General features: G+C 32.1%; 4 protein-coding genes across 4 annotated transcripts in view; 2 read left to right on the forward strand and 2 right to left on the reverse strand.

The window, feature by feature from the left end:
- HELRODRAFT_106710 (hypothetical protein) overlaps positions 1-2,893 on the reverse strand; it is a gene marked incomplete at its 3' end in the record, with an annotated part of 4,398 nt that extends 1,505 nt beyond the window's left edge. The window contains exons 1-8 of the mRNA XM_009021702.1: positions 2,637-2,893; positions 2,117-2,248; positions 1,722-1,918; positions 1,363-1,555; positions 1,070-1,257; positions 783-860; positions 468-651; positions 109-228 (exon numbers count right to left, since the gene is read on the reverse strand). Of these exons, the coding sequence (XP_009019950.1) occupies positions 109-228; positions 468-651; positions 783-860; positions 1,070-1,257; positions 1,363-1,555; positions 1,722-1,918; positions 2,117-2,248; positions 2,637-2,813 (1,269 nt within the window). The 5' untranslated portion in view covers positions 2,814-2,893. The remainder of the gene's footprint in view (positions 1-108; positions 229-467; positions 652-782; positions 861-1,069; positions 1,258-1,362; positions 1,556-1,721; positions 1,919-2,116; positions 2,249-2,636) is intronic.
- Positions 2,894-3,286: 393 nt separating this feature from the next.
- Positions 3,287-6,130, forward strand: HELRODRAFT_161824 (hypothetical protein; the record flags this gene model as incomplete). Its single annotated transcript, XM_009021703.1, has 8 exons — positions 3,287-3,451; positions 3,540-3,686; positions 4,025-4,096; positions 4,190-4,371; positions 4,464-4,536; positions 4,660-5,789; positions 5,855-5,918; positions 6,047-6,130. 8 exons carry the CDS (start codon positions 3,287-3,289, stop codon positions 6,128-6,130), a joined length of 1,917 nt encoding a protein of 638 aa, XP_009019951.1.
- Positions 6,131-9,916: 3,786 nt separating this feature from the next.
- HELRODRAFT_106711 (hypothetical protein) lies at positions 9,917-12,821 on the forward strand. The gene is made up of 7 exons (XM_009021704.1): positions 9,917-10,037; positions 10,250-10,464; positions 10,564-10,807; positions 11,058-11,130; positions 11,341-11,565; positions 11,699-12,490; positions 12,516-12,821. The coding sequence occupies exons 1-6, from the start codon at positions 9,965-9,967 to the stop codon at positions 11,910-11,912; spliced, it is 1,044 nt and encodes a 347-aa protein (XP_009019952.1). The 5' UTR covers positions 9,917-9,964; the 3' UTR covers positions 11,913-12,490; positions 12,516-12,821.
- A 1,726-nt stretch (positions 12,822-14,547) lies between these two features.
- HELRODRAFT_106716 (hypothetical protein) lies at positions 14,548-20,557 on the reverse strand. The gene is made up of 16 exons (XM_009021705.1): positions 20,391-20,557; positions 19,697-19,921; positions 19,462-19,579; positions 19,137-19,278; positions 18,707-18,855; positions 18,372-18,548; positions 17,791-17,870; positions 17,434-17,659; positions 17,110-17,255; positions 16,798-16,975; positions 16,601-16,690; positions 16,258-16,407; positions 15,969-16,120; positions 15,680-15,788; positions 15,181-15,355; positions 14,548-15,010 (listed from the first exon to the last, which is right to left on the reverse strand). Exons 1-16 carry the CDS (start codon positions 20,486-20,488, stop codon positions 14,784-14,786), a joined length of 2,442 nt encoding a protein of 813 aa, XP_009019953.1. The 5' UTR covers positions 20,489-20,557; the 3' UTR covers positions 14,548-14,783.
- Positions 20,558-21,054: the final 497 nt, after the last annotated feature.

Here is a 21,054-nt window from a genome sequence, read left to right on the forward strand (position 1 = left end):
CAATCAATCGACCAACCAATCAATCAATTAATTAATCGACCAACCAATTAATCAATCAACCAACCAACCAATCAATCAATCAACCAATCGGCCGACCAATCAATCAACCAGCTCTACCTGCATGATTGTGAACCCAATGGTGAGTCGATCATCGCCGGGGTTCCTGTTTGACTTCTGGATGAGGTGGATCATCAACTCATCTCCACCATTTGGGATGTCAAACACGTACTGTCAACCATTAGGCATTCAATCAATACAACTTGGATATTTTAAAGAGAGAGAGAGAAAAGTGAGAGCAAAAAAAGAATTACGAGACAGATAAAGTATGAGGAAGAAAGAGAAAAAAGAGAGGAAGAGAAAAAGATATGGGTATAAAAAAGAAAGAAATAAAAAACACACACATCTCCGTTGCAAATATTATTTTTCTAGACACAAACACATACACACACACACGCACGCACGCACACCTGAGGATTATTAAGAAAGGTCTTCTTAAAATTTATACACCCTCCAGTCCGATCTGGGGTGGCCCACTCAGAATGGAAAGCGTACTCATAGTAGCCACTAGCCATGGAGAGGACAGGTGCTGTGTTGATGTTGTGACAGAGGGCTATGTTCTCAAAGTTCTTTATGAAATCATCGAACGTCATCCTGATTATTGCGTGCGGGCATTAAATCAGAATTTTGAATAATAAAAAACTTATAGCATTTAGTATAATAAGATATACATTAAAAATTATGGAGCTGTATTTATATGAGCAAATGTAGAAGATGAAACTGACCAGAATTCTCCATCATCAGCAAAAACCAGGCCCATATTGCTCTTGTCCGCCTCACTGATTTTCGTCCACTCAGGAGACCTTGACAGTAGTAATAAAAAATATTAGCAATAATAATAATAATAACAATAATAATAATATCAATAATTATAATTATTATAAGACTGATAATTTTGAAAAAAAACTCATGATGAAAAAAATTGTAGACATTGAATAGGAATTTAAAAAAAAATGGAAATACAACAAACAAAGACATCCAAATCAAAATCCCCATTCCAAAAATTATCAACCTATCACTAAAAGCCCCCATCCACTCAATGCCCCCCCAAGGGTTCCTCATCCGGACCATGGGTAGAGGGTCACGATAGCCCAGGTTATACCCTTTCAAGTGTACCGTTTGTATTACCGTAACAGCGTATGCATGGCCCTTTACTAAACCAAGAGGTGTCTGTTTCTCCATCTCTGCATCTGTCAATGCCTATGTGTGCGTGTTAGTTTGTGTGTGAGAGAGGTAGAGGGAGAAAATGAAGAAAAGAAAAACCAGAAAAAGAAAGAAAAAATGTGTAAAAACAAACAAACATACAGGTACAGCAGCACAAATGAGAGCATCATTCTTCATGAGACTATTGAGAAACTCATAGAACTGTGCTTTCCTCTCAAAACTAGTCCTCAAATGTTCTTCGTTGATGTCAAAACTTTCAGTCACGCCCCCGGTGAAATCTTCCAGGGCCTCTGCCAGCTCGCCCCCATTCAATGCTTCGTAGGATCCATAAAGTCTTGATGATGAAGGTTGTGGTGATGATAATGACGATGGTGAAAAGATGTTGATGATGAAGTAATGAATCATTCATGATGATGGATGTATTTGTCATGTGAGGTGAATGTGAAAATCAAAATATTAAAAAAAAGCATTGAAAAAAATTGAAACAACAAAAAATTGACTTGGCATAGGCTTTCTCAACTAAAGCAGGCCAGAACTCATTTTTAGAAGGGGCATGGCAGAACAAAAGTTGGCCTTTTCTAGTGGGTAGAAAATCATCAATGACGACATCTGTCCAATAACCAAACCTCCAAAACCTAAAATGGAAGACTCCAGTTTGATTGTTGTCAAAATCTTGTTCTCTGTAATCTGGAATCACCTGATTTGTTATTTTTGTATGTGCAAATAGAAAATTTTACATAAATAAAACAGGAAACTAATTAAAGTTAATAGGACGAGATGTTTAGTTAGAAACGATATTGAGCATAAAAAATTATAAAATAATAAAATTTAATAAACAAATTGTATATAAAAAAAAACAAAAATTAAAAAAGTGAATGCATGACATCATTCTAACTTTGGACCAGTTGTTTCTATGTACTGCTAATGCACAGAAAGCAGCAACAAGCCAGCAGTTACCAAGATCACCCTGTATTATGTCTCTACTACTTATCCCATCTACAAACAGACGTGCTTCTGAGTTTATTTCCTTACAAAATATTAAATAATTTTTAAAGTTTTACTGTGTAAAAAAGTTAATTTAATTGAAATTTAAGTGTATATGAAATTTAGGTGTATATAATTATAATATAATTATAAAATATCAAAACTTTATTATTCATATTAATAAAGTGTGCCAGTATGTATTTTTGTATTTTATTTAATTATGTACACATTTTATTCATTTATAATCATATTAATTATATTATACAGCGTAGTAGTACTAGAGTACTAACTTAATACTTGAACATTAACTGTCTATTAATAATTTAATTAGATATTAATTTTTTTCAAATGTAAAAATGAAAATGTACAGTGTACATGTAAACTCCTAGTCTTAAAAATAGAAAAGTTTCAAAGTTATTCTACAAAATTACTTGCGCCCTTCTCCATACGATTCCGGCATTTTTTCTAGAAGACGAGAACAAGGAAGCATCCGTTGGGGGAAACTCCGGATCTCTAAACTTCATCCCAGTTTGAAGAACGGCAGCTCGTAATTTAATGTAATTTTGGCCTTTGTAAGGCACAAAATTGTTATAATTAAAACTAGACATTTTTCAAAGTCCTAAATAATAATTTATAAATTTATAAGTAAAAAAAACGCTAAGTCTACTTTTGCTTTGTTTATTTGTAGCAGTTTTGGTTTCGCCCATCCACCCATTATCTAACTAATAGCATCAAAATACCCTATATAAACCTAGCGAACGTTTTATAATAGATTTAAATAGAACTCAATCACTGAGCATGAAAATGTATAATACTATGATGGAAACCCGAAATAATTAACGTTAATTCTTTTCATTTCAAGTTTGAGTGTTTGCTAACTAATATTCCGTAGGTGGATTTTACTTTTAAATTGATAGTTGAGGGTTTTTGATTCAACCGCGAGTTTTCCGGACGAGTTCTCTTCAAATTTAAAAATTGAAGATGAATAAAAGAATGAATCATATTTCTTATGGAGATCTGTTTTCTGCCTCTAACATGAAGTTAATAAAAAGGTTTATTTTATTTAATACGAAAAATTGTAATGAGCAAACGTTTTTTTCAAAGTCTTTCCTACGAAAATCGATTCAAGAAATACTCAAGCGATTCGTGCATTGATAGCGCAAGTCAGTATTCCTCTCAATCTCAATACCAACACTCGCAGATAGAACAGTTTGATTCTCAAAAGACGCAATATGGCTATTCACAAGTTTGTAACATTTCATTGCAGAAGTCGAATTTTTTTTAATATAAAATAAATGATTTTTAAAAAATATATATTTAATTAAATTACTTAGTCCCCTCAAAAGATTATAAAGAAGCCACTGCCACCAGTGGGCCCAAATCGTGTCTTTCCAATTTCAGGCCAAAATTATGCAAACATTAATAGCAGGCCACCACCAATGGCAATGGGACTGCCACAAATCTCCGAGTGCATTGCCAAGGTTCATGAATTAGAAGAAAGGTTATTAATTTTACTTTGGAAAAATCTTTTACAATTTACTGAAAAAGTCTATTTTTCTGTTACAGAGATACAGTTGATTGTGTGATCTCAACATTGAAAACGTTTTCTAGTGAAATGAAGAAAGTTGAGTCAACACTGAAAGATTTTACTTCTAATATAAATAATAATTTGGAAGTATTTACAAACAAGCTTCCTGAAATAAGCAAGTTCACTTGTGCTTTTTGTTTTTTATTTGTTATTCAAGAATAAAAGTTGTTTAACTTTTAAAAATGTTTTGCTGAATTTTTAGTAAAAGAAACTTTGAATAATGAATTGAAGGAAGTTAAGAATGTTCTCAAAGAATCACATTTCTCAAATACCAAATCTGCTATTGAAAGTATGACTGTAGAAGTAGGCCATTCCCTCAGTATTCATAGATAAAATGCCTAGATCTGCATATGTTTATATGTCTACTTTTTATTATCTATATTTTTTATTTCATAGTTTACTGAGATCAAGAAAGGCTCTGAAAATAATGCAAAGTGTCTTGAAAAGTTATCAAAATCTGTTGAGAGTGTAAAGAGTGAGGTGTGGCAGTTACTGAATCAGCATAAAACAGAAGTTGATACCTCACTGAGTCAATATGCCAAAGAACTGACTGATCTTCTCAGAGTTTTCATTCAAAAGTTAGTTATGTTTTTTTTCTTTTCGAAATAAAAACTAATTGAAAATTTTTACTTCATTGATTATTATCTAATTATTTTTTTTAATTCCTCAGAAACAATGATAATTTTTCAAGCAACTTGGCTGATGCAGTGGAAAAAATAATTAGAAGTTTTTCATCTTCACAGGTTCCTAGTTTTAAAAGTTTTTTCAGCTTTTTATATGTACAATCTAACCCTTAATCTAACTAACAAATACATTCTAATTACGTTGTTTAATGTTTTCTTAAAAAAACTTCACTATTTTACAAGCTGCAGAAAAAATCTGTTTCAACCTTTGCAAGTAAGGAAGTTCAAGTTAGCCTGTCTACTGAAACTACAAACAGATCTAAGAATCACAATAACAATTATGTAAATTATACTACTAATGTTAATAATAATAATTATGTTGATGACAATCACAACGATGAACATATTAGTTGTTGTCGTTATTATCCTTCCTCTTATAATAATCATTTAAAAAGTAACATCAGTAATAGTGCAGTAACAATCAGACCTCTTACTCCATCATACATTTCCCCAGTGATTCGTCCCCATTCTAAATTGAGTAGTGATGGTATGGCGCTAGATCTGTCTAAACAAAATTTACCTTCCTGCAGCAATATAACCACAATGAATTCTGAAGTTCACCCAATTTATAACTCTCCCCAATCAAATCAAATCACAGTTGTATTATCCCAATCTCAAATAGTAGAAGATGTGAGTTCTAATGTCAATTCGAGCGTTGCAATTAATAGCAGTGCTTTTGCTGCTTATCCTAATCTAACTAATAGATGTTCATATCAGAAGACTAGAGAAACAGTTACTTACTGGGACCAAAATGCTTCTAGGGATGAACCTAATGGAAAAAGATTCAAAGGTTCTTTCCAAGCATCATGCGTACATGAAGCTCAAGCTGTTAACAGGACTCCTATTTTTGGAGAAGAATATGTTGTTAATAATAATATTAATGCTTTTAGTAACAATTCATACAACAGTATGCCTCTTAAGAATATAAGTTCTAAAATTAATGTTCTGAATAATAGTGTAAATCATTGTGACGACGTTCCGCCAACTGTAGAAAGAATGAGGTGGAATGATTCTAATGAGCCTAATTTAAACGAAAGTTGTGTGAAATTTCGTGAAGAGGGAAAAAAGTCAAAAACTAAGAAAAAATCACTTTTAAAGAAAATTAAAACAGGTAGGTCTCACGAATATAAACCGAAAAGAAACGAAATGGTTAGGAGATCAAAAAGAATTTGTCGTGCCAGAAAGTTTGATGGCGGTAGTAATAGTAGCAGTACCAGTGAAAGTGATTCTGATCATCTGGAATTGTTGGATTCTGACAAGGAGAACTGGGAACCTAGCTCTGATAGAAATCGTGTTCAGAATAAAGTAACAAGGTTTCTATTTTGCATTTAAAAAAATTCTTGTATACATCATTTATTCTTGATCATCTATTTTGAAGGTCTGTGACGGATAAAACACAGATGAATAAAAAGTCAAGTATTGAGTATGTTGATGAAGAACAGGTTACAAATCTTCAAAGTTTTTTACTTATTGAATTAAATTAAACAAATTTCTTTGTAAATTAAATTATGTTTATGTATTGTTGTTAGCTGTCACTTATTGTTATTCATTGTTATTGTCATAAATTCAGCTGGAAAGTTCTAATAGATCCAACTCAACCAAATCAAGCCAGGCTAGTGTGTCGCATTTGTTCACAGTGTTAGACCTGTTCTGAGTTGTATTAATTTTAATTCCATTTTCAGTCGCATATATAGTTTAAAACCTCGTTTATGTTTCATTTGATTATTTGGCAATGCAATAAAATTAATTTCAATTGTTTATATTCTTATAACATTTAATTGTTCATATGGAAATAAAATATATATGTGTATATTCGTTGCAAGGACTTATTTATATATATACATATATATTTATACGTTTGTGTGCGCATGGTTTAATGTATGTATGGTGTATATATAGTATATGCCAGTTGGTTTTTTTGAGTATAGTCGATAACGCGTTAGAATTTATCATTATCCACGCGTATATATCGGTTTTGAATTACAATTGTATGTGCAAGTAGGAAATGAGTATGCATACGGTCTGTTCATCCAGCTTCTTATCTAAAATGGTTGCATATAGTCATATGATTACGTGATAAAAATGCCATGTTTCCCATGCATATTTTATGATACATTGATCGCTTATCCATATTGTTTTGCGTTAGAGTGCCCAATGCCAGACGTTGATTTGAAAGGTTTGTTTTTTCTCTCTTTTATGTTTTAACGATATATACGCATTTTTTAAGTACGATTTTTAATTAACTTTTTCACAAAGTTTCTTTGATGTCAGTAAACTTCCCGTATGGATAATTTAGAAGCGCTTGTAAAGTACAAATCCGTTTATAAAGGACAATACTGCCTTAACAGCTTCTTATTAATGAAGATGTATGACAAAAAACGTAAAGACTTAATATTAAAAGGAGGTAATCGGTTGTTAAAAAGTAAAGAGAGTGCTCATGCAACAACATCACCTGACATTACACCAGACTCAGATCTGTGCGTTGAAAAGAGTAATTTCTCTTTCTTTCCTAACTGCAAAACTGAACAAGAAGTTAAGAAAATTGAAGTGCCGGGTTCCATGTTACCCGTTAAGCCTAAAAACTCGATGACATTCTTCGGAGCCTCAAGAGAAGCCACAATGGCGTTTGAAATTCTAGAAAAGAAACAAGAGGCAGAAATTTTAATAGTTGACAATCAGCAGAAGTTTGACGAGATTGGAGAACTTAAAAATATAACGACAGATTCCAGAAAAAGTTCGATTGATGAATACGAATGTAAAAAATATGAACCTAGACACGACGTGAAATCTAAAAAGTCAAAAATATCGGCAGTTCCACCCTTGGTAATGTCGTCGTTTTACAAACAAGAAGTAGATCGGTTCAACCGGCGACAAGTGCTGGAAAAATACAGAAGAAATGTTAGTGCGTTTGTGAACTCTAACAAACAAACTGTGTTCGAGAAAGGTTCAAAATTTCAACGATCTGTTTCTGCTCCGATGACAAGAAACTCAAACCTGGCAATAGTGGTGTCGAAAAAACGACCAAACACTGGTGTTTGCGCAAAATCTCACAACCTTAAAACAACTACAAAACTTGGAATACTTACTGAAGAAGCCCTTGAAGATCTGAACAAACCTTTTTTCGACACATTTAGAATAACTCCTGGAAATTATGACAACCGTTTTAGTGGTGAGGAAGTTTGCACGTGGAACAGATATTTGCATTATGAAAGTTTTAATAAAGTAAAGAACTGGTTGCGTCAACAGAAATGACTAGTGAATGATGATATTATTTCTGTTTTTTCTGACATCTAGAGAATTATACTTACATTTAGATTCTTTATTCTCTTGCATAATTTCTTTTAACATCTGATGTTTTACTTAAACATATATTGTTCAACCGGTTAGAAAACATTTTCAAGCTTATTTTGTATTATGGTAATAATAACTGAGCTAATTATAGTAATTCACTCAATTTCAAGCTTTGAGGTAAAAGAGACACTTGCAACTTATGAAAAATGTGCGAACATAATACAAATTGAAAACATCATTATGGTCTGCACTAACATATCAAAGTTCATCAGTTCCTTAATTATCTGAAGTTACAGTTGTACATGTACATTTTACACGGTTATAAGTTTATCGTTGCACTTGTCATAACTGTTATAACTGCGCACATACTATTATAAACATATATATTTTGTTTAAATGTAGTTTTGTATTCTAAGTACATATGCAAAATGTTCTTCGCTATATTGGGTTGTATTGGATCCTGTTATAACGTTCATTAAAAATCATGTGAGATGTGACATTATGAAACAATGATCACATGCATCTTGCCGTGTGTGTATTGTTTTTATGTACTGTATTATATAATTAATACATACACATGATATGCTTGTTTAAATGTATCTATTGAATATACCTGTAAGCAAAAATAAGTGGCGCAATTTATAACGGATGACAATAGTTAAGTAAATGATTGTTATTTTAATAATATTCTGTTGAAAAATTTATTTTCTTGAAAACTGTATAACTAGTTATTAACCTAGATTGATAGATAATGCTTAAAGTAGTTGTTGTATGTAGTTTACCATACATGACTATACTTGATGATAAATGGTTGCTAATAACAATACCTTTATTTTTATTCGTTTGTGAAATTTTTTCAAGTTTGTTTTCTCTTCACTGAAACTACGAAATTATTATTGAGATAATGACTGAGAATAGGTTCTATCCTAAGCAAGCGAACAAATTTTAATAATGTAGGTAGAAGAATACGAAATAAATTTAATGATTTCAGGTAAGGTAAGGAATTAATAAAAATATTATAAATGAGAATAGGTTTTTCGTTTTTTTGTTGACTTAATAATTAATTCATTGTGTGGCTTCATTTAACATAAAAACGTCCGCTTTGTTAATGTTTGGATGTTTCTACCTCAGAGCTTGAAATATATTTATTTCACATAGCAGAGATCTTCTTTAAAAAGTGTGAGTGTCAGTTGATTATTTATTTATTTTATATTATATATATATTTAAATATAATAATTTTTTTTATTTTTTAGACAGTTATTACTAATTTATAATTTAGTAAGACATTGTTATTTAGTGTGGTATTAAGTTTTACTTTTTTAATCTGTACATTTAACATTCAAAGCAATTAAAATTAAATAAAATTAAAAAATATATTTTTTTTAAAGGTGACTTGAAATTTTTCATCATTCTTCATTGACTTCTTAACAGCACCCAAACTCGAGACGATGTCTTCATATAACAGCTCTCCATCAAGAAGTAGACTAACATCAGATGATGAAACAATCATCAAACATTCCTGTGTATGCTCAAGTTCGAAAAAAGAAAAATTGCACCTGATCATGACAAATGAATGCATTAGATGGCAAAAATTGAAATTTCCAATGAATGCAGCTCTACAAAGAACTAGTAACCAACAAAATAATAATTCTTCAAGCACCCAAATGCTCAATGAAAATTGTAACTCAGATGTTTCCGTCATTAGATCAAAATCTAGTAATTGTGATTTCATTTGTGCCTGTAAGACCGTAAAATCATCTGGTGTTTTGAGATTAGAAGATGTAATTGGTATGGATCTAAGTAAAGCATCAAGCAACGATAATCAGGGCTGTTTTTTAAAATTGTTCACCTATCCAAAATGTAAGAAGCCAATGTGTAAAAACGAAATTAGAAAGAGAAAAGAATATCTTTTTTATTTCCATGAAAAGCCCACTTTTGTTGAAAACTTTGAAGAGGTTAAAGATTGGATTAATGTGTGTAATGATTTCATTCTCAGTAGATCAACACAGCAAAGTAATTGAATTACTTTAATCATTAAAGTTTAATGTTGCCATTGACATATAATTGTGTACAAAACTAAATTTGGTGGAAACGTTTGTGGAAAATGTTAAAAAATAACATTTGATTCTTTTTTAATCAGCTGAAAAGAAAAAGTTGATAATATTGGTGAATCCTTTTGGTGGGGCAGGAAAAGCGATGCAGGTGTACAAAAAGAAGGTTGTTCCTATACTGAAAGAAGCAGATGTGAGGTACCAAACTATTGAAACAGGTAAGTTTTTGCAGATTGTTTAGTTAGCAATAACTTATATTTATGCTACTATGGTTGGTTATTATTTGTTAATTATTGTTCTACTCTATTGTGTGTTGTGTAAACTTCACTTAACATTCTAACTGTCATTATAACCCGACTTCAACTATCTAGTCATATATTTCTTAACCTAATCAACAAATACTTCATGAAAAATTTTCTCTCCCAAACAGAATATGCAGGCCATGCGAAAGATTTGATAAAAAACTTGAACCTCTCTGAAATAAGGGGCATAGTAGTTGTATCAGGAGATGGTTTAGTGTTTGAAGTCATCAACGGTTTGATGGAGAGAGAAGATAAGTTTGTGGCCATCAAGGTGCCTATTGGAGTCATCCCTGGTGGGTCTGGAAATGCCCTTATTTGTTCTGTTCTTTATCAAGCAGGGTATGTTATAGTAGGTTAATTTAATGTTTATGGATATGTTTTTGTATTAGTTTATGTTGTTGTTTTTTATAAATCTTTTTTTCATTCAATTTATATTTTATAGTACTTTTTTGAATCTAACAGTGAATCCTATCTACACAACATCGTGCTAACTTCGACGTTGTTTGTCATAAAGAATCGAACTGAACCTATGGACTTAGTTACAGTTGAAACAAGTTCTAATAAAACACTCTACTCTATTTTATCTGTGGCCTGGGGTATAGTGGCCGATGTCGACATCGAAAGTGAAATGTATCGGTATTTAGGGAAGGCTAGGTTTACTGTCGGTGCTATTAAGAGAATTGTCAGTTAGTGTCATTGCTTTTGTTGATGTTTTATTCCAGTTCTATTCTAGTTCATGTTATTTGTGTCTATTTACTTTTGGTTGTTATTTTGTTTTCAAGTTTTTAGGTAAACGTTGTTAATGCTGTTATATTTGTTACTGCATCTGTTCCTGAAGTATTGCTATTATATCAAGTTGTTTTTAATGTGATAGACAGTTTTTAGTTTTATTCTTTTTATATTTTATATATCCATTTTAACATTTATTTAAAACAGATTTAAGAAAATACAAAGGTACTTTATCATTCCTTCCATGCTCAAATGATGATGACACATCCACTAAACCACCGTCGTCACAATCATCAAACAGCCCACCTAATATCCCAACCACTGACCAAACTAATCATAAAATGACCATAGAATCACAAAACCAAGAATGCCTTGATATGGAATGCCAATTTATAACAAAATTTTCTGAGCCAATCGAGGAAACGTCCATCAAAACTAAATTCATTGGTCAATCCGATATTAATGATAATTTGTCCCATTTAAATACAAGCGCAGACCAAAATGGGAAAACTTTTGATTCGCATAGACCGGCCTATGCGCCTAATTCACTAACTACTCCGGTTCCTGATAACTGGACAAAGATATCGGCCAATGATTTTGTGTCAGTTGTCGCCATGTATCAAACCCATTTGGCCCAAGATATGAAATGTATTCCTAGTTCGAAATTACAAGATGGATGCATCTATTTGAATGTTATTAAGGGTAATGTTTCAAGGTAGGATTTTTTTTCTAACTTCTCTCATAGTTTATGAATGTGCTACACATTCATCATTATTATAAGTCATGTTAGTTAGGCATATATCCACACACATACACATACAAGTACATTTTTATATACACTTCTTTAGAGCAAAAATGTTGCACTACTTCAACTCCATGGAAGACGGTACCCTTGAAACAATATCTGACCCCTACTGCAACATTTACAAGGTCAAGGCCTTCCGTATCGAGCCTTCCGATGACATTACTTCCGGAATCATGACAGTAGACGGGGAGAGGGTGCAATTTGGCTCCATTCAGGGATGGGTGAATGAAGGGATGTGTAGAGTTATGAAAGCTTGATTAATAAGTGGTTATTGTATTTAAGATTGGTTATTTAATGGAATGTAAGAAAAAATATGTAATATTACTATAATATTACTGTGCTATGGTGTTTGTGTGTCATGATCTTCTATTATTATTGCTAAGATGTTTAAAAAAACTATGATGCAGATTGTGAATAAGAATTAAATTTGTTGAAACTTTTATTCTCAATTAAGTCCATTATGGAGATGACGATTTATAGCAGCATTAATAACGATGACAAACATAATAAATCATATATTTATACAACATTTATATTTTCAAGTCTTCCTTTAAATTTTTCAACATCTTAAAAAACTCTAAAGAAGCCATTTTTTTTTACAATTTGTATATATTTTGTATTCTACACATGTGTTATTAATTAATAAGTAATGAAAATACTGCTTTTTCACATTTTTTTATACTGTGTTTGTATATTTTTTGCCAAGAAATTAACAACACTGATCAGACCGACGTGGATGCATGTGAAATCCTATGGTTAGTTTTGGTTTTCGTATGAAAGCATCAATGTTGTTACCGTTGTAGTTTACCGCTGATTAATGAATGATGTCATTTTTTAAGAATGATTAATGAATGAAGTCATTTTTTTCTTAAACTTTGTTTTTACAGTACATATACTCACACATGCCTGTGTGTGTACGTGTACATATGTTATATATATATATATATATTATACATTATATATAAGTCTATTAATACATTCAACAATATTATCTACAAAGGATGATTCCACTGGTCGGTCTACTGATAATTATGATTTTTCTTAAGTTATGTGACTATTGTTCTGTATTACATTGTGTGTGTGTGTGTGTGTCTGTGTATGTATATGACGTGCCGTTATACGTTTTTACGTCATTCTAGTAAGAATTCGAAAAAAATCCTTACGATTTTGGCTTGTTTTTTCGTCGTCGACTCGTTTGCGAAATTAGATTTACTTTGTGTCTGTTTGTGAATAAATTAATGGAAATTTAAATTATCGATTGTAAATTAATGTATATTCAGTTGAATGTATTATATTTGAGAATAAAATTACATTGAATTTCGTTTTTTAAGTTTGGATATTTCCATAGGATTTATTTAATCTGTGTATTTTAGCTGAGAAGATAAGGCTATATTTGATTTGGTTAACTTATGGCTACTGACGGTTAGATTTCAAACGTTTTCAATTTTTGACAATTTTTTCTAAAAAATTATAGCTATTGACCTGAATATGTATATGCAATTAGAATCAATTCGTATCGGCATTTCATTTTTTTAAATAGTTTTTAATACTGATTTAATCCTAACACTTAGATACCGTAAATACTAAATCGCAAACTTTTAAAAGCAGATCTGAATCCTAGCTCCCTAGACCTCGATTTGGACGAGGAAGAAGATGAGGAGGAGGACGAGGAAGAAGAAACAGAATTGAAACGGAAAACTCTCCTGTTTACAGAAACCAGCATGTCGAACCTGGTCGATCAAATTGGTGTCGATACTGCTCTCATGCTCGTCATGTCGGTATATTTATTTTTTATTCATCTATTTTGACTATTTATTCATTTTTTGCGGAATATCAACGTTGAATAGTTATAACAATAAAATAGTTCGCTCTCGCGGATCAGACTTAAGACGTGATACAAGATGTTATTAATTACTTTTGTCATCGTTATCCTAACTATTCGCTATTTATTTTCAATAATTATGATTCATAATTATTATTTTTGATTAATAAATAAATGATTTGAACAGGTACTTGAACGTGCCAACGACGACCATAGTCTACATGACCCAGGCCGCTATGTCATCTTACATTGACAAATACGTCTGGTGCACCAACATGTTGATGTACTGGACGAACTTGAGACTGACCATCGACGATAAGGTCAAGGGCAGGGAACTCGCCAGGGCTCTCACCGCCTGCGATCAGCCGGATTTAGCTGAAAATGTGCTGACCATGTTGGAAGAAAATGGTATGCAAGTGGTTGGCTGAGGATTCGCGGATGTATGATGTATGGTTTATTTAACACCAATTTTGAGTTACATCTGTTTAGCGGTTTTTACTGCTAAAGAAAGAAAGTTATATCTGTATATAACGGGAGAAGGGACTTTACTTTAATTTTACACTTGCTTTATGTACATATATATACACTCACATGCAAAAGTACGGTAATACACACATAGTACAATATCATTTAATGCATCGTCTATGTTAATCTTTTGCAGCTATTTTCAAATCGAGAATGGAATTAGACGAAGAAAAAAAGCGAGAAGAGGAGGATGAAGAAGGAGAAGAGAATGAAGGTAAGCCACCAAGATGATAGCTAACCATGATGATAGTGGCGATAGTATCGAAATGACGATATCGAAACGACGATAATACCTATACTATAATATCGATACTATAATTTATTATTATCTATAATTATGATTGGGAGTATTATTATATTTACCGAAATAAATTTCAGTAGTTATCTTATTAAATACTTCCCCATATAGCATTTATTTTCAGTATAGCGTTAATTTGTTGGCAAACACTCAGACAAAATATTAGTATGATTTGTCCAACTAACACATGGGTTTGAAAAAGTCTTAATAAATGTAATTTTATTTTAAAAAATACACTAGACCGAAGCACATTTTTTAAACATTTATTCATTCAATTGTCTCTAAAAAAAATGCTGTAAATTTTTTTGTATGTATGTGCGTGAAAGTTTTGAATAAGCATCAGTGCGTGGTTATCGTCAACAAAATTTAATGTAAACAGTTCCTCTTCCTATAATTAGAACGATTACAATAGAAAAAATTATTATATCCACAAAAAAACCATAAAAATAATAACACAACAAATAATAAGCCTAATGACGACAATCACACGTTAAAGAGAATCTCATCCTTTCTCTTCTTTTGCACCACTGTTCCTGGTTTATGCTGGGCGTCCGGATGGTTGGCAAGTTCCGGTGGACACGAGGAATTAGTGCTCTCCATTAGGACTTGCTTTAAATCGTAAAATATCAAACTATCGTCTTTTGTTACGAATGATATGGCTACTCCGTGTTTTCCTGCTCTGCCAGTACGACCGATACGATGGGTGTAATCTGTGGAATGGGTTATTGAGGTTATAATTAGTTATATTGTAATTAATGATTATTATTATTTGCTAGTGTTACTTCTATCATGACACTAACGTTAACTGAGAGCACAATTTTAATTTTTCTAAAAACAGGACAGAAAAAAATTCGACACAGAAAACAAACACTATAGAAACCTTCGATATTTTTAGCCATGTCGTAATTGATGACGAGAGAAACGTCCTTGATGTCGATACCACGTCCGGCGACATCTGTAGCCACGAGGATGTGTTTGCCGCCTGATTTCAAACTTGCCAGGGCGAATTCTCTCTGCTCTTGCCCCTTGCCACCATGAAGGGTCGTAGCACTGAACTGGAGGGGGAGAAATGTTTATTTGGTAATGGTAGTTTCGAAAAATTTAATTTGTTTTATAGTAGCTGCTGTGATGTGTGACTGAGAATGAGATTGTGCAAGTTTTTTACGGCAATAAAATTGAGGAGTAGTGATTGAGGTTATCAAGGTGAATGAACTGAGGTCAATTCTAGATTGATCAAAATAAGTGGAGGATGTTTAAGTACGGATAAAATGATTTTGAAATACTTCAGAGTGAATAAAATGAACAAATAACAATTAGTAAATAATAAAATGAAATGAATTGAAGATAAAAAAAATGAATGAATAAAACAACAGCCTCACCCCCATCTTCTCAAGAGACTTAGCCAGGACATCAGCTCCTTTCTTCTGGTTAACGAAGATGATGATTGGTGGTTCGATGCCCTCATTCAAGATGGCCAACAACTTCTTTCTGTAAACATAATTAAATTAAAATTTTAATTAACTAGTGGACAAATTTGAGAAGTAGAAAGTTAGTTGGAATACAAACAAGACACCACCACATTCATCTCAACAACGGTAACGTAAAGAAAGTACCCCTGATGTAGGTAAAGCGCTATACAAATAAACAGCCACTGTAACACAAACGCACCTCTTCTCCTGTTCAGAGAGCATGTATACAATCTGTTCTACACTTTCGATTGGTTTGCCAATGGAGCCGATGTAGACAACGGCAGGCCTCCTTAGGTAGCTTCGTGCCAACCTTTCAACTGCTGTTGGCATGGTGGCTGTGAACATGACGGTCTGTGGGATTTATAAAAAAGTGTCAGCTGATATAGCATAAAGTTTAGCAATCTCCTAGATCCTTATTTTTTTTATTTCATTTAAAAAATTAACTTGAAAAAATAACTCTCAGAAAAAAAAAATTCAAACCAACCAACCTGTCTAAACTTATTTTTGGTGTTGAAGTTCGCTTTTAACTTTTCCTCATCCTCTGCATCCTCGTTATCAGGCTTCTGATTGGATACAGGAAGATACTTGAGTATGTTCTGTACGTCTGGCTCGAAGCCCATGTTGATCATTTTGTCAGCCTGGTATTTGATTTCAATTCAGATAAGATGTAGCGAATTAGGAATACAAAAACATAACAATTACACAATTATAGGCCATTAAATTAATTCTCACAATAGAAAGAATACAGCTACCGTTACAAATACTACTGCTTACACTATTATTACTAGAGCTACTATAAATATTACTAATAGTAACGAATAACCAACATACCTCATCAAGTACCACGTAAGTACACCTCTGCAGTACCAGGTACTTGTTATCCAACACATCCACCAATCTTCCCGGTGTGGCTATGACGATCTGCGTACGTGTGCAAGATAAATATGTCATTGAAACAGTTAATCAAAACTATAAAACAAACTCAAACAAAACAAAAACCAAAAAAAAACAAAGAAAAAAGAAACAACCTCACAGCCCTGTCTCAATTTGAAACCCTGCTCCTCTCTCGAGATACCTCCAATGATGGCGACTGTCCTTATTCCTAGGGGGCCACCGAATTTGACGGCCTCCTCTTCAATCTGCTGGGCCAACTCTCGAGTAGGGGCCAAAATGATGGAGTACGGGCCCAAATCCACGTCCTCGAATCTGGTGATGTTTGTAGTGGAAGTGAATTAGTAGTGAAAATGAGTTTGTAGTGAAAATTCCTAATGAATATAATAAAAAACCATCATTGTAATCATTATAAAACATAACATTATCACTCGTTTCATAATAATCACCTTTCAATTTTAGGCAGAGTTAGAATCCAGACTAGCAGTGGGATAAGGAATGCGGCCGTCTTACCACTTCCGGTTTCGGCCACGCCGATGATGTCACGATTCTGGAGACCAATCGGAATAGCTTGTCTTTGAATGGGAGTTGGATCCTGTAATGAAAATTTAAAACGTAAAACTTTATAATGTAATGTAAATGCAATAACTGTAATGTGTGCAATTTGTTTTTGTCAAGAATATTTTGTAACATTAATGAAATTTATTTACAGTTTGCGATCAATCAATCAAACCAGTCAATCAATCAACCTGTCAATCAATCAACCAACCAACCTTGTAACCAATTTTCTCAATGATATCAGATAACTCTGTGGATAAATTAGCCTCCTTCCAATTTCTAAGTGGATTCGGAATTTTCCCACCTTTCGTCTGAATATTGTAATCCTCTTTAAATATCCTCCAATCACGTTCTGTCATTTCTTCCAAGGCCTTTTCTGACCAATGGCGATCGTCCCATTTCTGTTTGGCTTCCTTAGTGGCTACCTTCTTCAATCTTGTCCTAATCAGGAAGGCAGAGTTATGCAAATTTTAATTTTCTTTTAATGAGATTTTACAAAATAATTAGTAATAAAATTCACAATGAAAAAATGTAATAGGAGAACTAGTGAAAGGCCGTTTGGCAACACTAACTTTTCCTGGTCTTTCTCAGCGTCTGTCCGTCTCTTCTCTAATAGGTCAGAATAATATTTAGACTGCTCTTTCTTCTGTTGCTGTACGTCGGATTTGAGATTAGGTCAATATTAAGCATTCACGAATTTAAAACACTTTAAAATATCCAATTTTTTTTAGTTTAACAAATCAGGCATAAAATTAAAGCTACATGCGCACAAAAAAAACACAATGAGAAAAAGAAAAATGAAAATAATATAAAAGAATGTATGAAAAGGAACGAAGGATCTGTCTAATCTCCAAACAGACCCCCACTATTTCTCATTAATTTTAATATCGTATGATTGTACGCATGGCCGCTATCCTATGCTTAAAGATAACAGCCAATCACATCATACTACTAATCATCTTGTGTTCAGTACATTTGAGAATTCAAAATTGTGAAATAAAAAAAGTTACATCAATGATTGGAATTAATAAATACCATTTGAAAAGCAGGTTGAATAAACAATTCCAAAAATTTAGATAAAAAACAAATCTTTCAAGATACAGCATCAAGCATTTAAAAAATCGGTGAAAAAAAGTAACAAATTTTTCCATACTTTTATATCTATGCCAGCAATGTGGCCTCTGCCAAAAAACTGAACTTGGTGTTTATCTTTGTATATGGGATTGTAGTCAGTACTCGTATCTTCGCCAGCGTCCCAATCAAAAACAAATTTTCGGTCATTCAGACGACGAACTCGCTTCTTCTTCTTAATCATCCCCAGGTATCTTTCCTGTTGAAATACAATTTTTGGAAACTTATTATTTTTTATCATCACTAATATGGTTATTTATTATTATTATTATTATTATTTCTATCAATCACTACTTTCAATAAACTAAATTAACAATTAAAAATATAAATTAAAAAAGATAAAATTTATGTAAAAACCTTGACAGCATCCAACTCCTTTTCTTTTTCCTTCATTTCGGTCAATTTTTCTTTAGCTAGGGGTCCACTTTCTTCGGCCGGGGCCTCTCCAGTTCTCTCTCTTTCTCTTCGTTCCCATCTCTCCCTTCTCTCTCTCTCGTATAAATCCACTGCAGTGAAATAGTTGTCATTATTATTCACGTTAGAGTTGTTGGTAACAAAGATTTGTAATCACATTGGAGACAATAAATAAATATTAATAAACTAATAAGATAAGTAATTAAAAAATTAAATAAATAATTAAATAAATAGTTAAAATAGTTAATTCCCTAATCAGAAACATATTTCTTTGATAATCCTGCTAAAATATCATTGAATTTTACAAAGATATGCTGTATAAATCTATTTCATTGACTGACTGATTGATTGAATAATTGAAAAGATAACCAACTTCCCATAGATTCCCTGGCCGCCTTGATGAAATTCTGCTGCTTCTTCCTCTCTTCCTCCTGCACTTTCCTCTGTTGGTTCACTTGCTCCTGCCTCCTCTTTAAGGCCTCCATCGCCCGTTCCTCTTTTGTTAGAAATTTCGGCTGCGGGCGGATGGATGATGAAAATTTTTAAAAGTTAAGAAAACAATGCAAAGCAAAAAAATATAAATTAAAAATTGGAATTAGTATTTATAAACTGATTTGTAGTAAATATTATAACTAATTATTCGATCAATTAAGTAAGTGATTAATAAATTAAGTATTTGAGTAATAAATTATGTAAACCTTGCTCTCTGCTTCTTGATCAGCTTTCTTTTTTGCCAATATTTCTTCTAACGAGAGCGGAACTCGTTTTTTAGAATCAGCTGCCACTTCATTTCCCTCTATCTCCTCCGGTTTTAACCTAATATTTTGAAAAAACTTTGAAAAATGAAAATTATATATAAAAAAGTAATCATCAGAATGGTTTAAAAAAAACTAAATAAAACATGACGATAATTAAAAACAAAATTTAATTCACTCTTCTTGTTTCGTTGGTTCAGTCAGCTCAGGAGTCTTTGATCTATGTCTTTTAATTTTCCTATCTCTGCTTTTGTCTCTGCCATTTCTTTCTTTATCTCTGCTCCTCTCCCTACTTCTCTTCCTATTTCTTTCTCTTTCCTTGTCTCTTTCCTTGTCTCTCTCTTTCTCTCTCTCTTTGTCTCTTTCTTCATCCTTAACCCGGTCTCTGTGCTTCTCTCTATCCCTGTCAGAATAAAATTCATTTAATAATAAAAATTATAGAAATTAAAACACCTAAATACATGATACGTACTTATTTCAAAATTTTTTTAAGCGTAAAAAAATAATTCCAAATTGAGAACTGATTGGTAGTTGTGATCATAAAATAAAATGTAATAAACAACTAGAAATTTGTCAATTCTTGTTACTTAATTATTTAAATTTATGAAATAAACATCACTTCTCAATTTTATATTTTTAAACATGATAAATAAAATTCTTTAAAATTTAAAAAAATCCAATTGTTAGTTTAAGTTTAATTAATAAATATTAATATCAATGTTTATTTCCAAAGAAAGTAAAACCAGAGATCTGTTCTGGGTGCCCATACCCAAATCAAATTTGTATATTTTTGTTTGTAATTTGACACAAAACTCCGGTTTTACCATAAAAAGATTTTAGTAAATTAAAAATAAAATAATTAAAATTTAAACCTGTCTGATCTTTCCTCAGCTCTATGCCGACGCCGATGATGATCGTCAGAATGTGACTTTGACGGAGATTTAGATTTTGAATGTCGTTCGTTAGTCATTATTATTATTTTTTGAATTAAAACCTCTAAAAATTGAATTTCATCTCAAATCTAAATTGTGAATTGGAAGTAGATTTGCTGTCGAATATTTATATTATCACTCGTAAAACCATAGAAACTAAAATCGATTTCAATAATAGAATTCAATTTGTCTATGTTATTTAAAATTTATACGTTTACTAAATACCATGACCATACACCTAGAACAGTGGTGGGCAAACTACGGCTCGCGAGGCCTTGTTTGACAAAAAAAGTCGTCAGCCAGACATTATGACCAAAAAAAAGAAGCCACAAATCTTAAAAAAATTATTCTGCCCGGGTCGAAAAAATTAGCTATTTAAGTACATATGCGGCCCTTCAAAAGTAAAATAGTTCTCAATGTGGCTCTCACAGCAAAACGTTTGCCCTCCCTTGACTTAGAAAAATTCAGTGCACTCTACTTGTTCATTTAACCAATTTTTAAATTGAAAACACTCAAACCTTATAGCAAAAGCTTCAGTTTTATTATTTTTGTTAAAAAATTATTCAATAAACATCTCCACAAAAAATTGTACATTTAATTATCA

The sequence above is a fragment of the Helobdella robusta genome, assembly GCF_000326865.2.
Source record: "Helobdella robusta unplaced genomic scaffold HELROscaffold_3, whole genome shotgun sequence".
NCBI lineage: Eukaryota > Metazoa > Annelida > Clitellata > Rhynchobdellida > Glossiphoniidae > Helobdella > Helobdella robusta.

Bases quoted from the DNA above. Each gene is read 5' to 3' on its own strand.
- HELRODRAFT_106711 (XM_009021704.1), top strand. From the start codon at position 9,965: ATGCAGGTGTACAAAAAGAAGGTTGTTCCTATACTGAAAGAAGCAGAT. The intron at 10,808-11,057 runs GTTAGTGTCATT...TATTTAAAACAG, and splicing joins TGCTATTAAGAGAATTGTCA to ATTTAAGAAAATACAAAGGT. The intron at 11,131-11,340 runs GTCGTCACAATC...TTTAAATACAAG, and splicing joins GACACATCCACTAAACCACC to CGCAGACCAAAATGGGAAAA.
- HELRODRAFT_106716 (XM_009021705.1), bottom strand. From the start codon at position 20,488: ATGACTAACGAACGACATTCAAAATCTAAATCTCCGTCAAAGTCACAT. The intron at 18,856-19,136 runs GTTGGTTATCTT...ATTTCACTGCAG, and splicing joins GGCCAGGGAATCTATGGGAA to TGGATTTATACGAGAGAGAG. The intron at 17,660-17,790 runs GTTAGTGTTGCC...CTTCCTGATTAG, and splicing joins GCTGAGAAAGACCAGGAAAA to GACAAGATTGAAGAAGGTAG.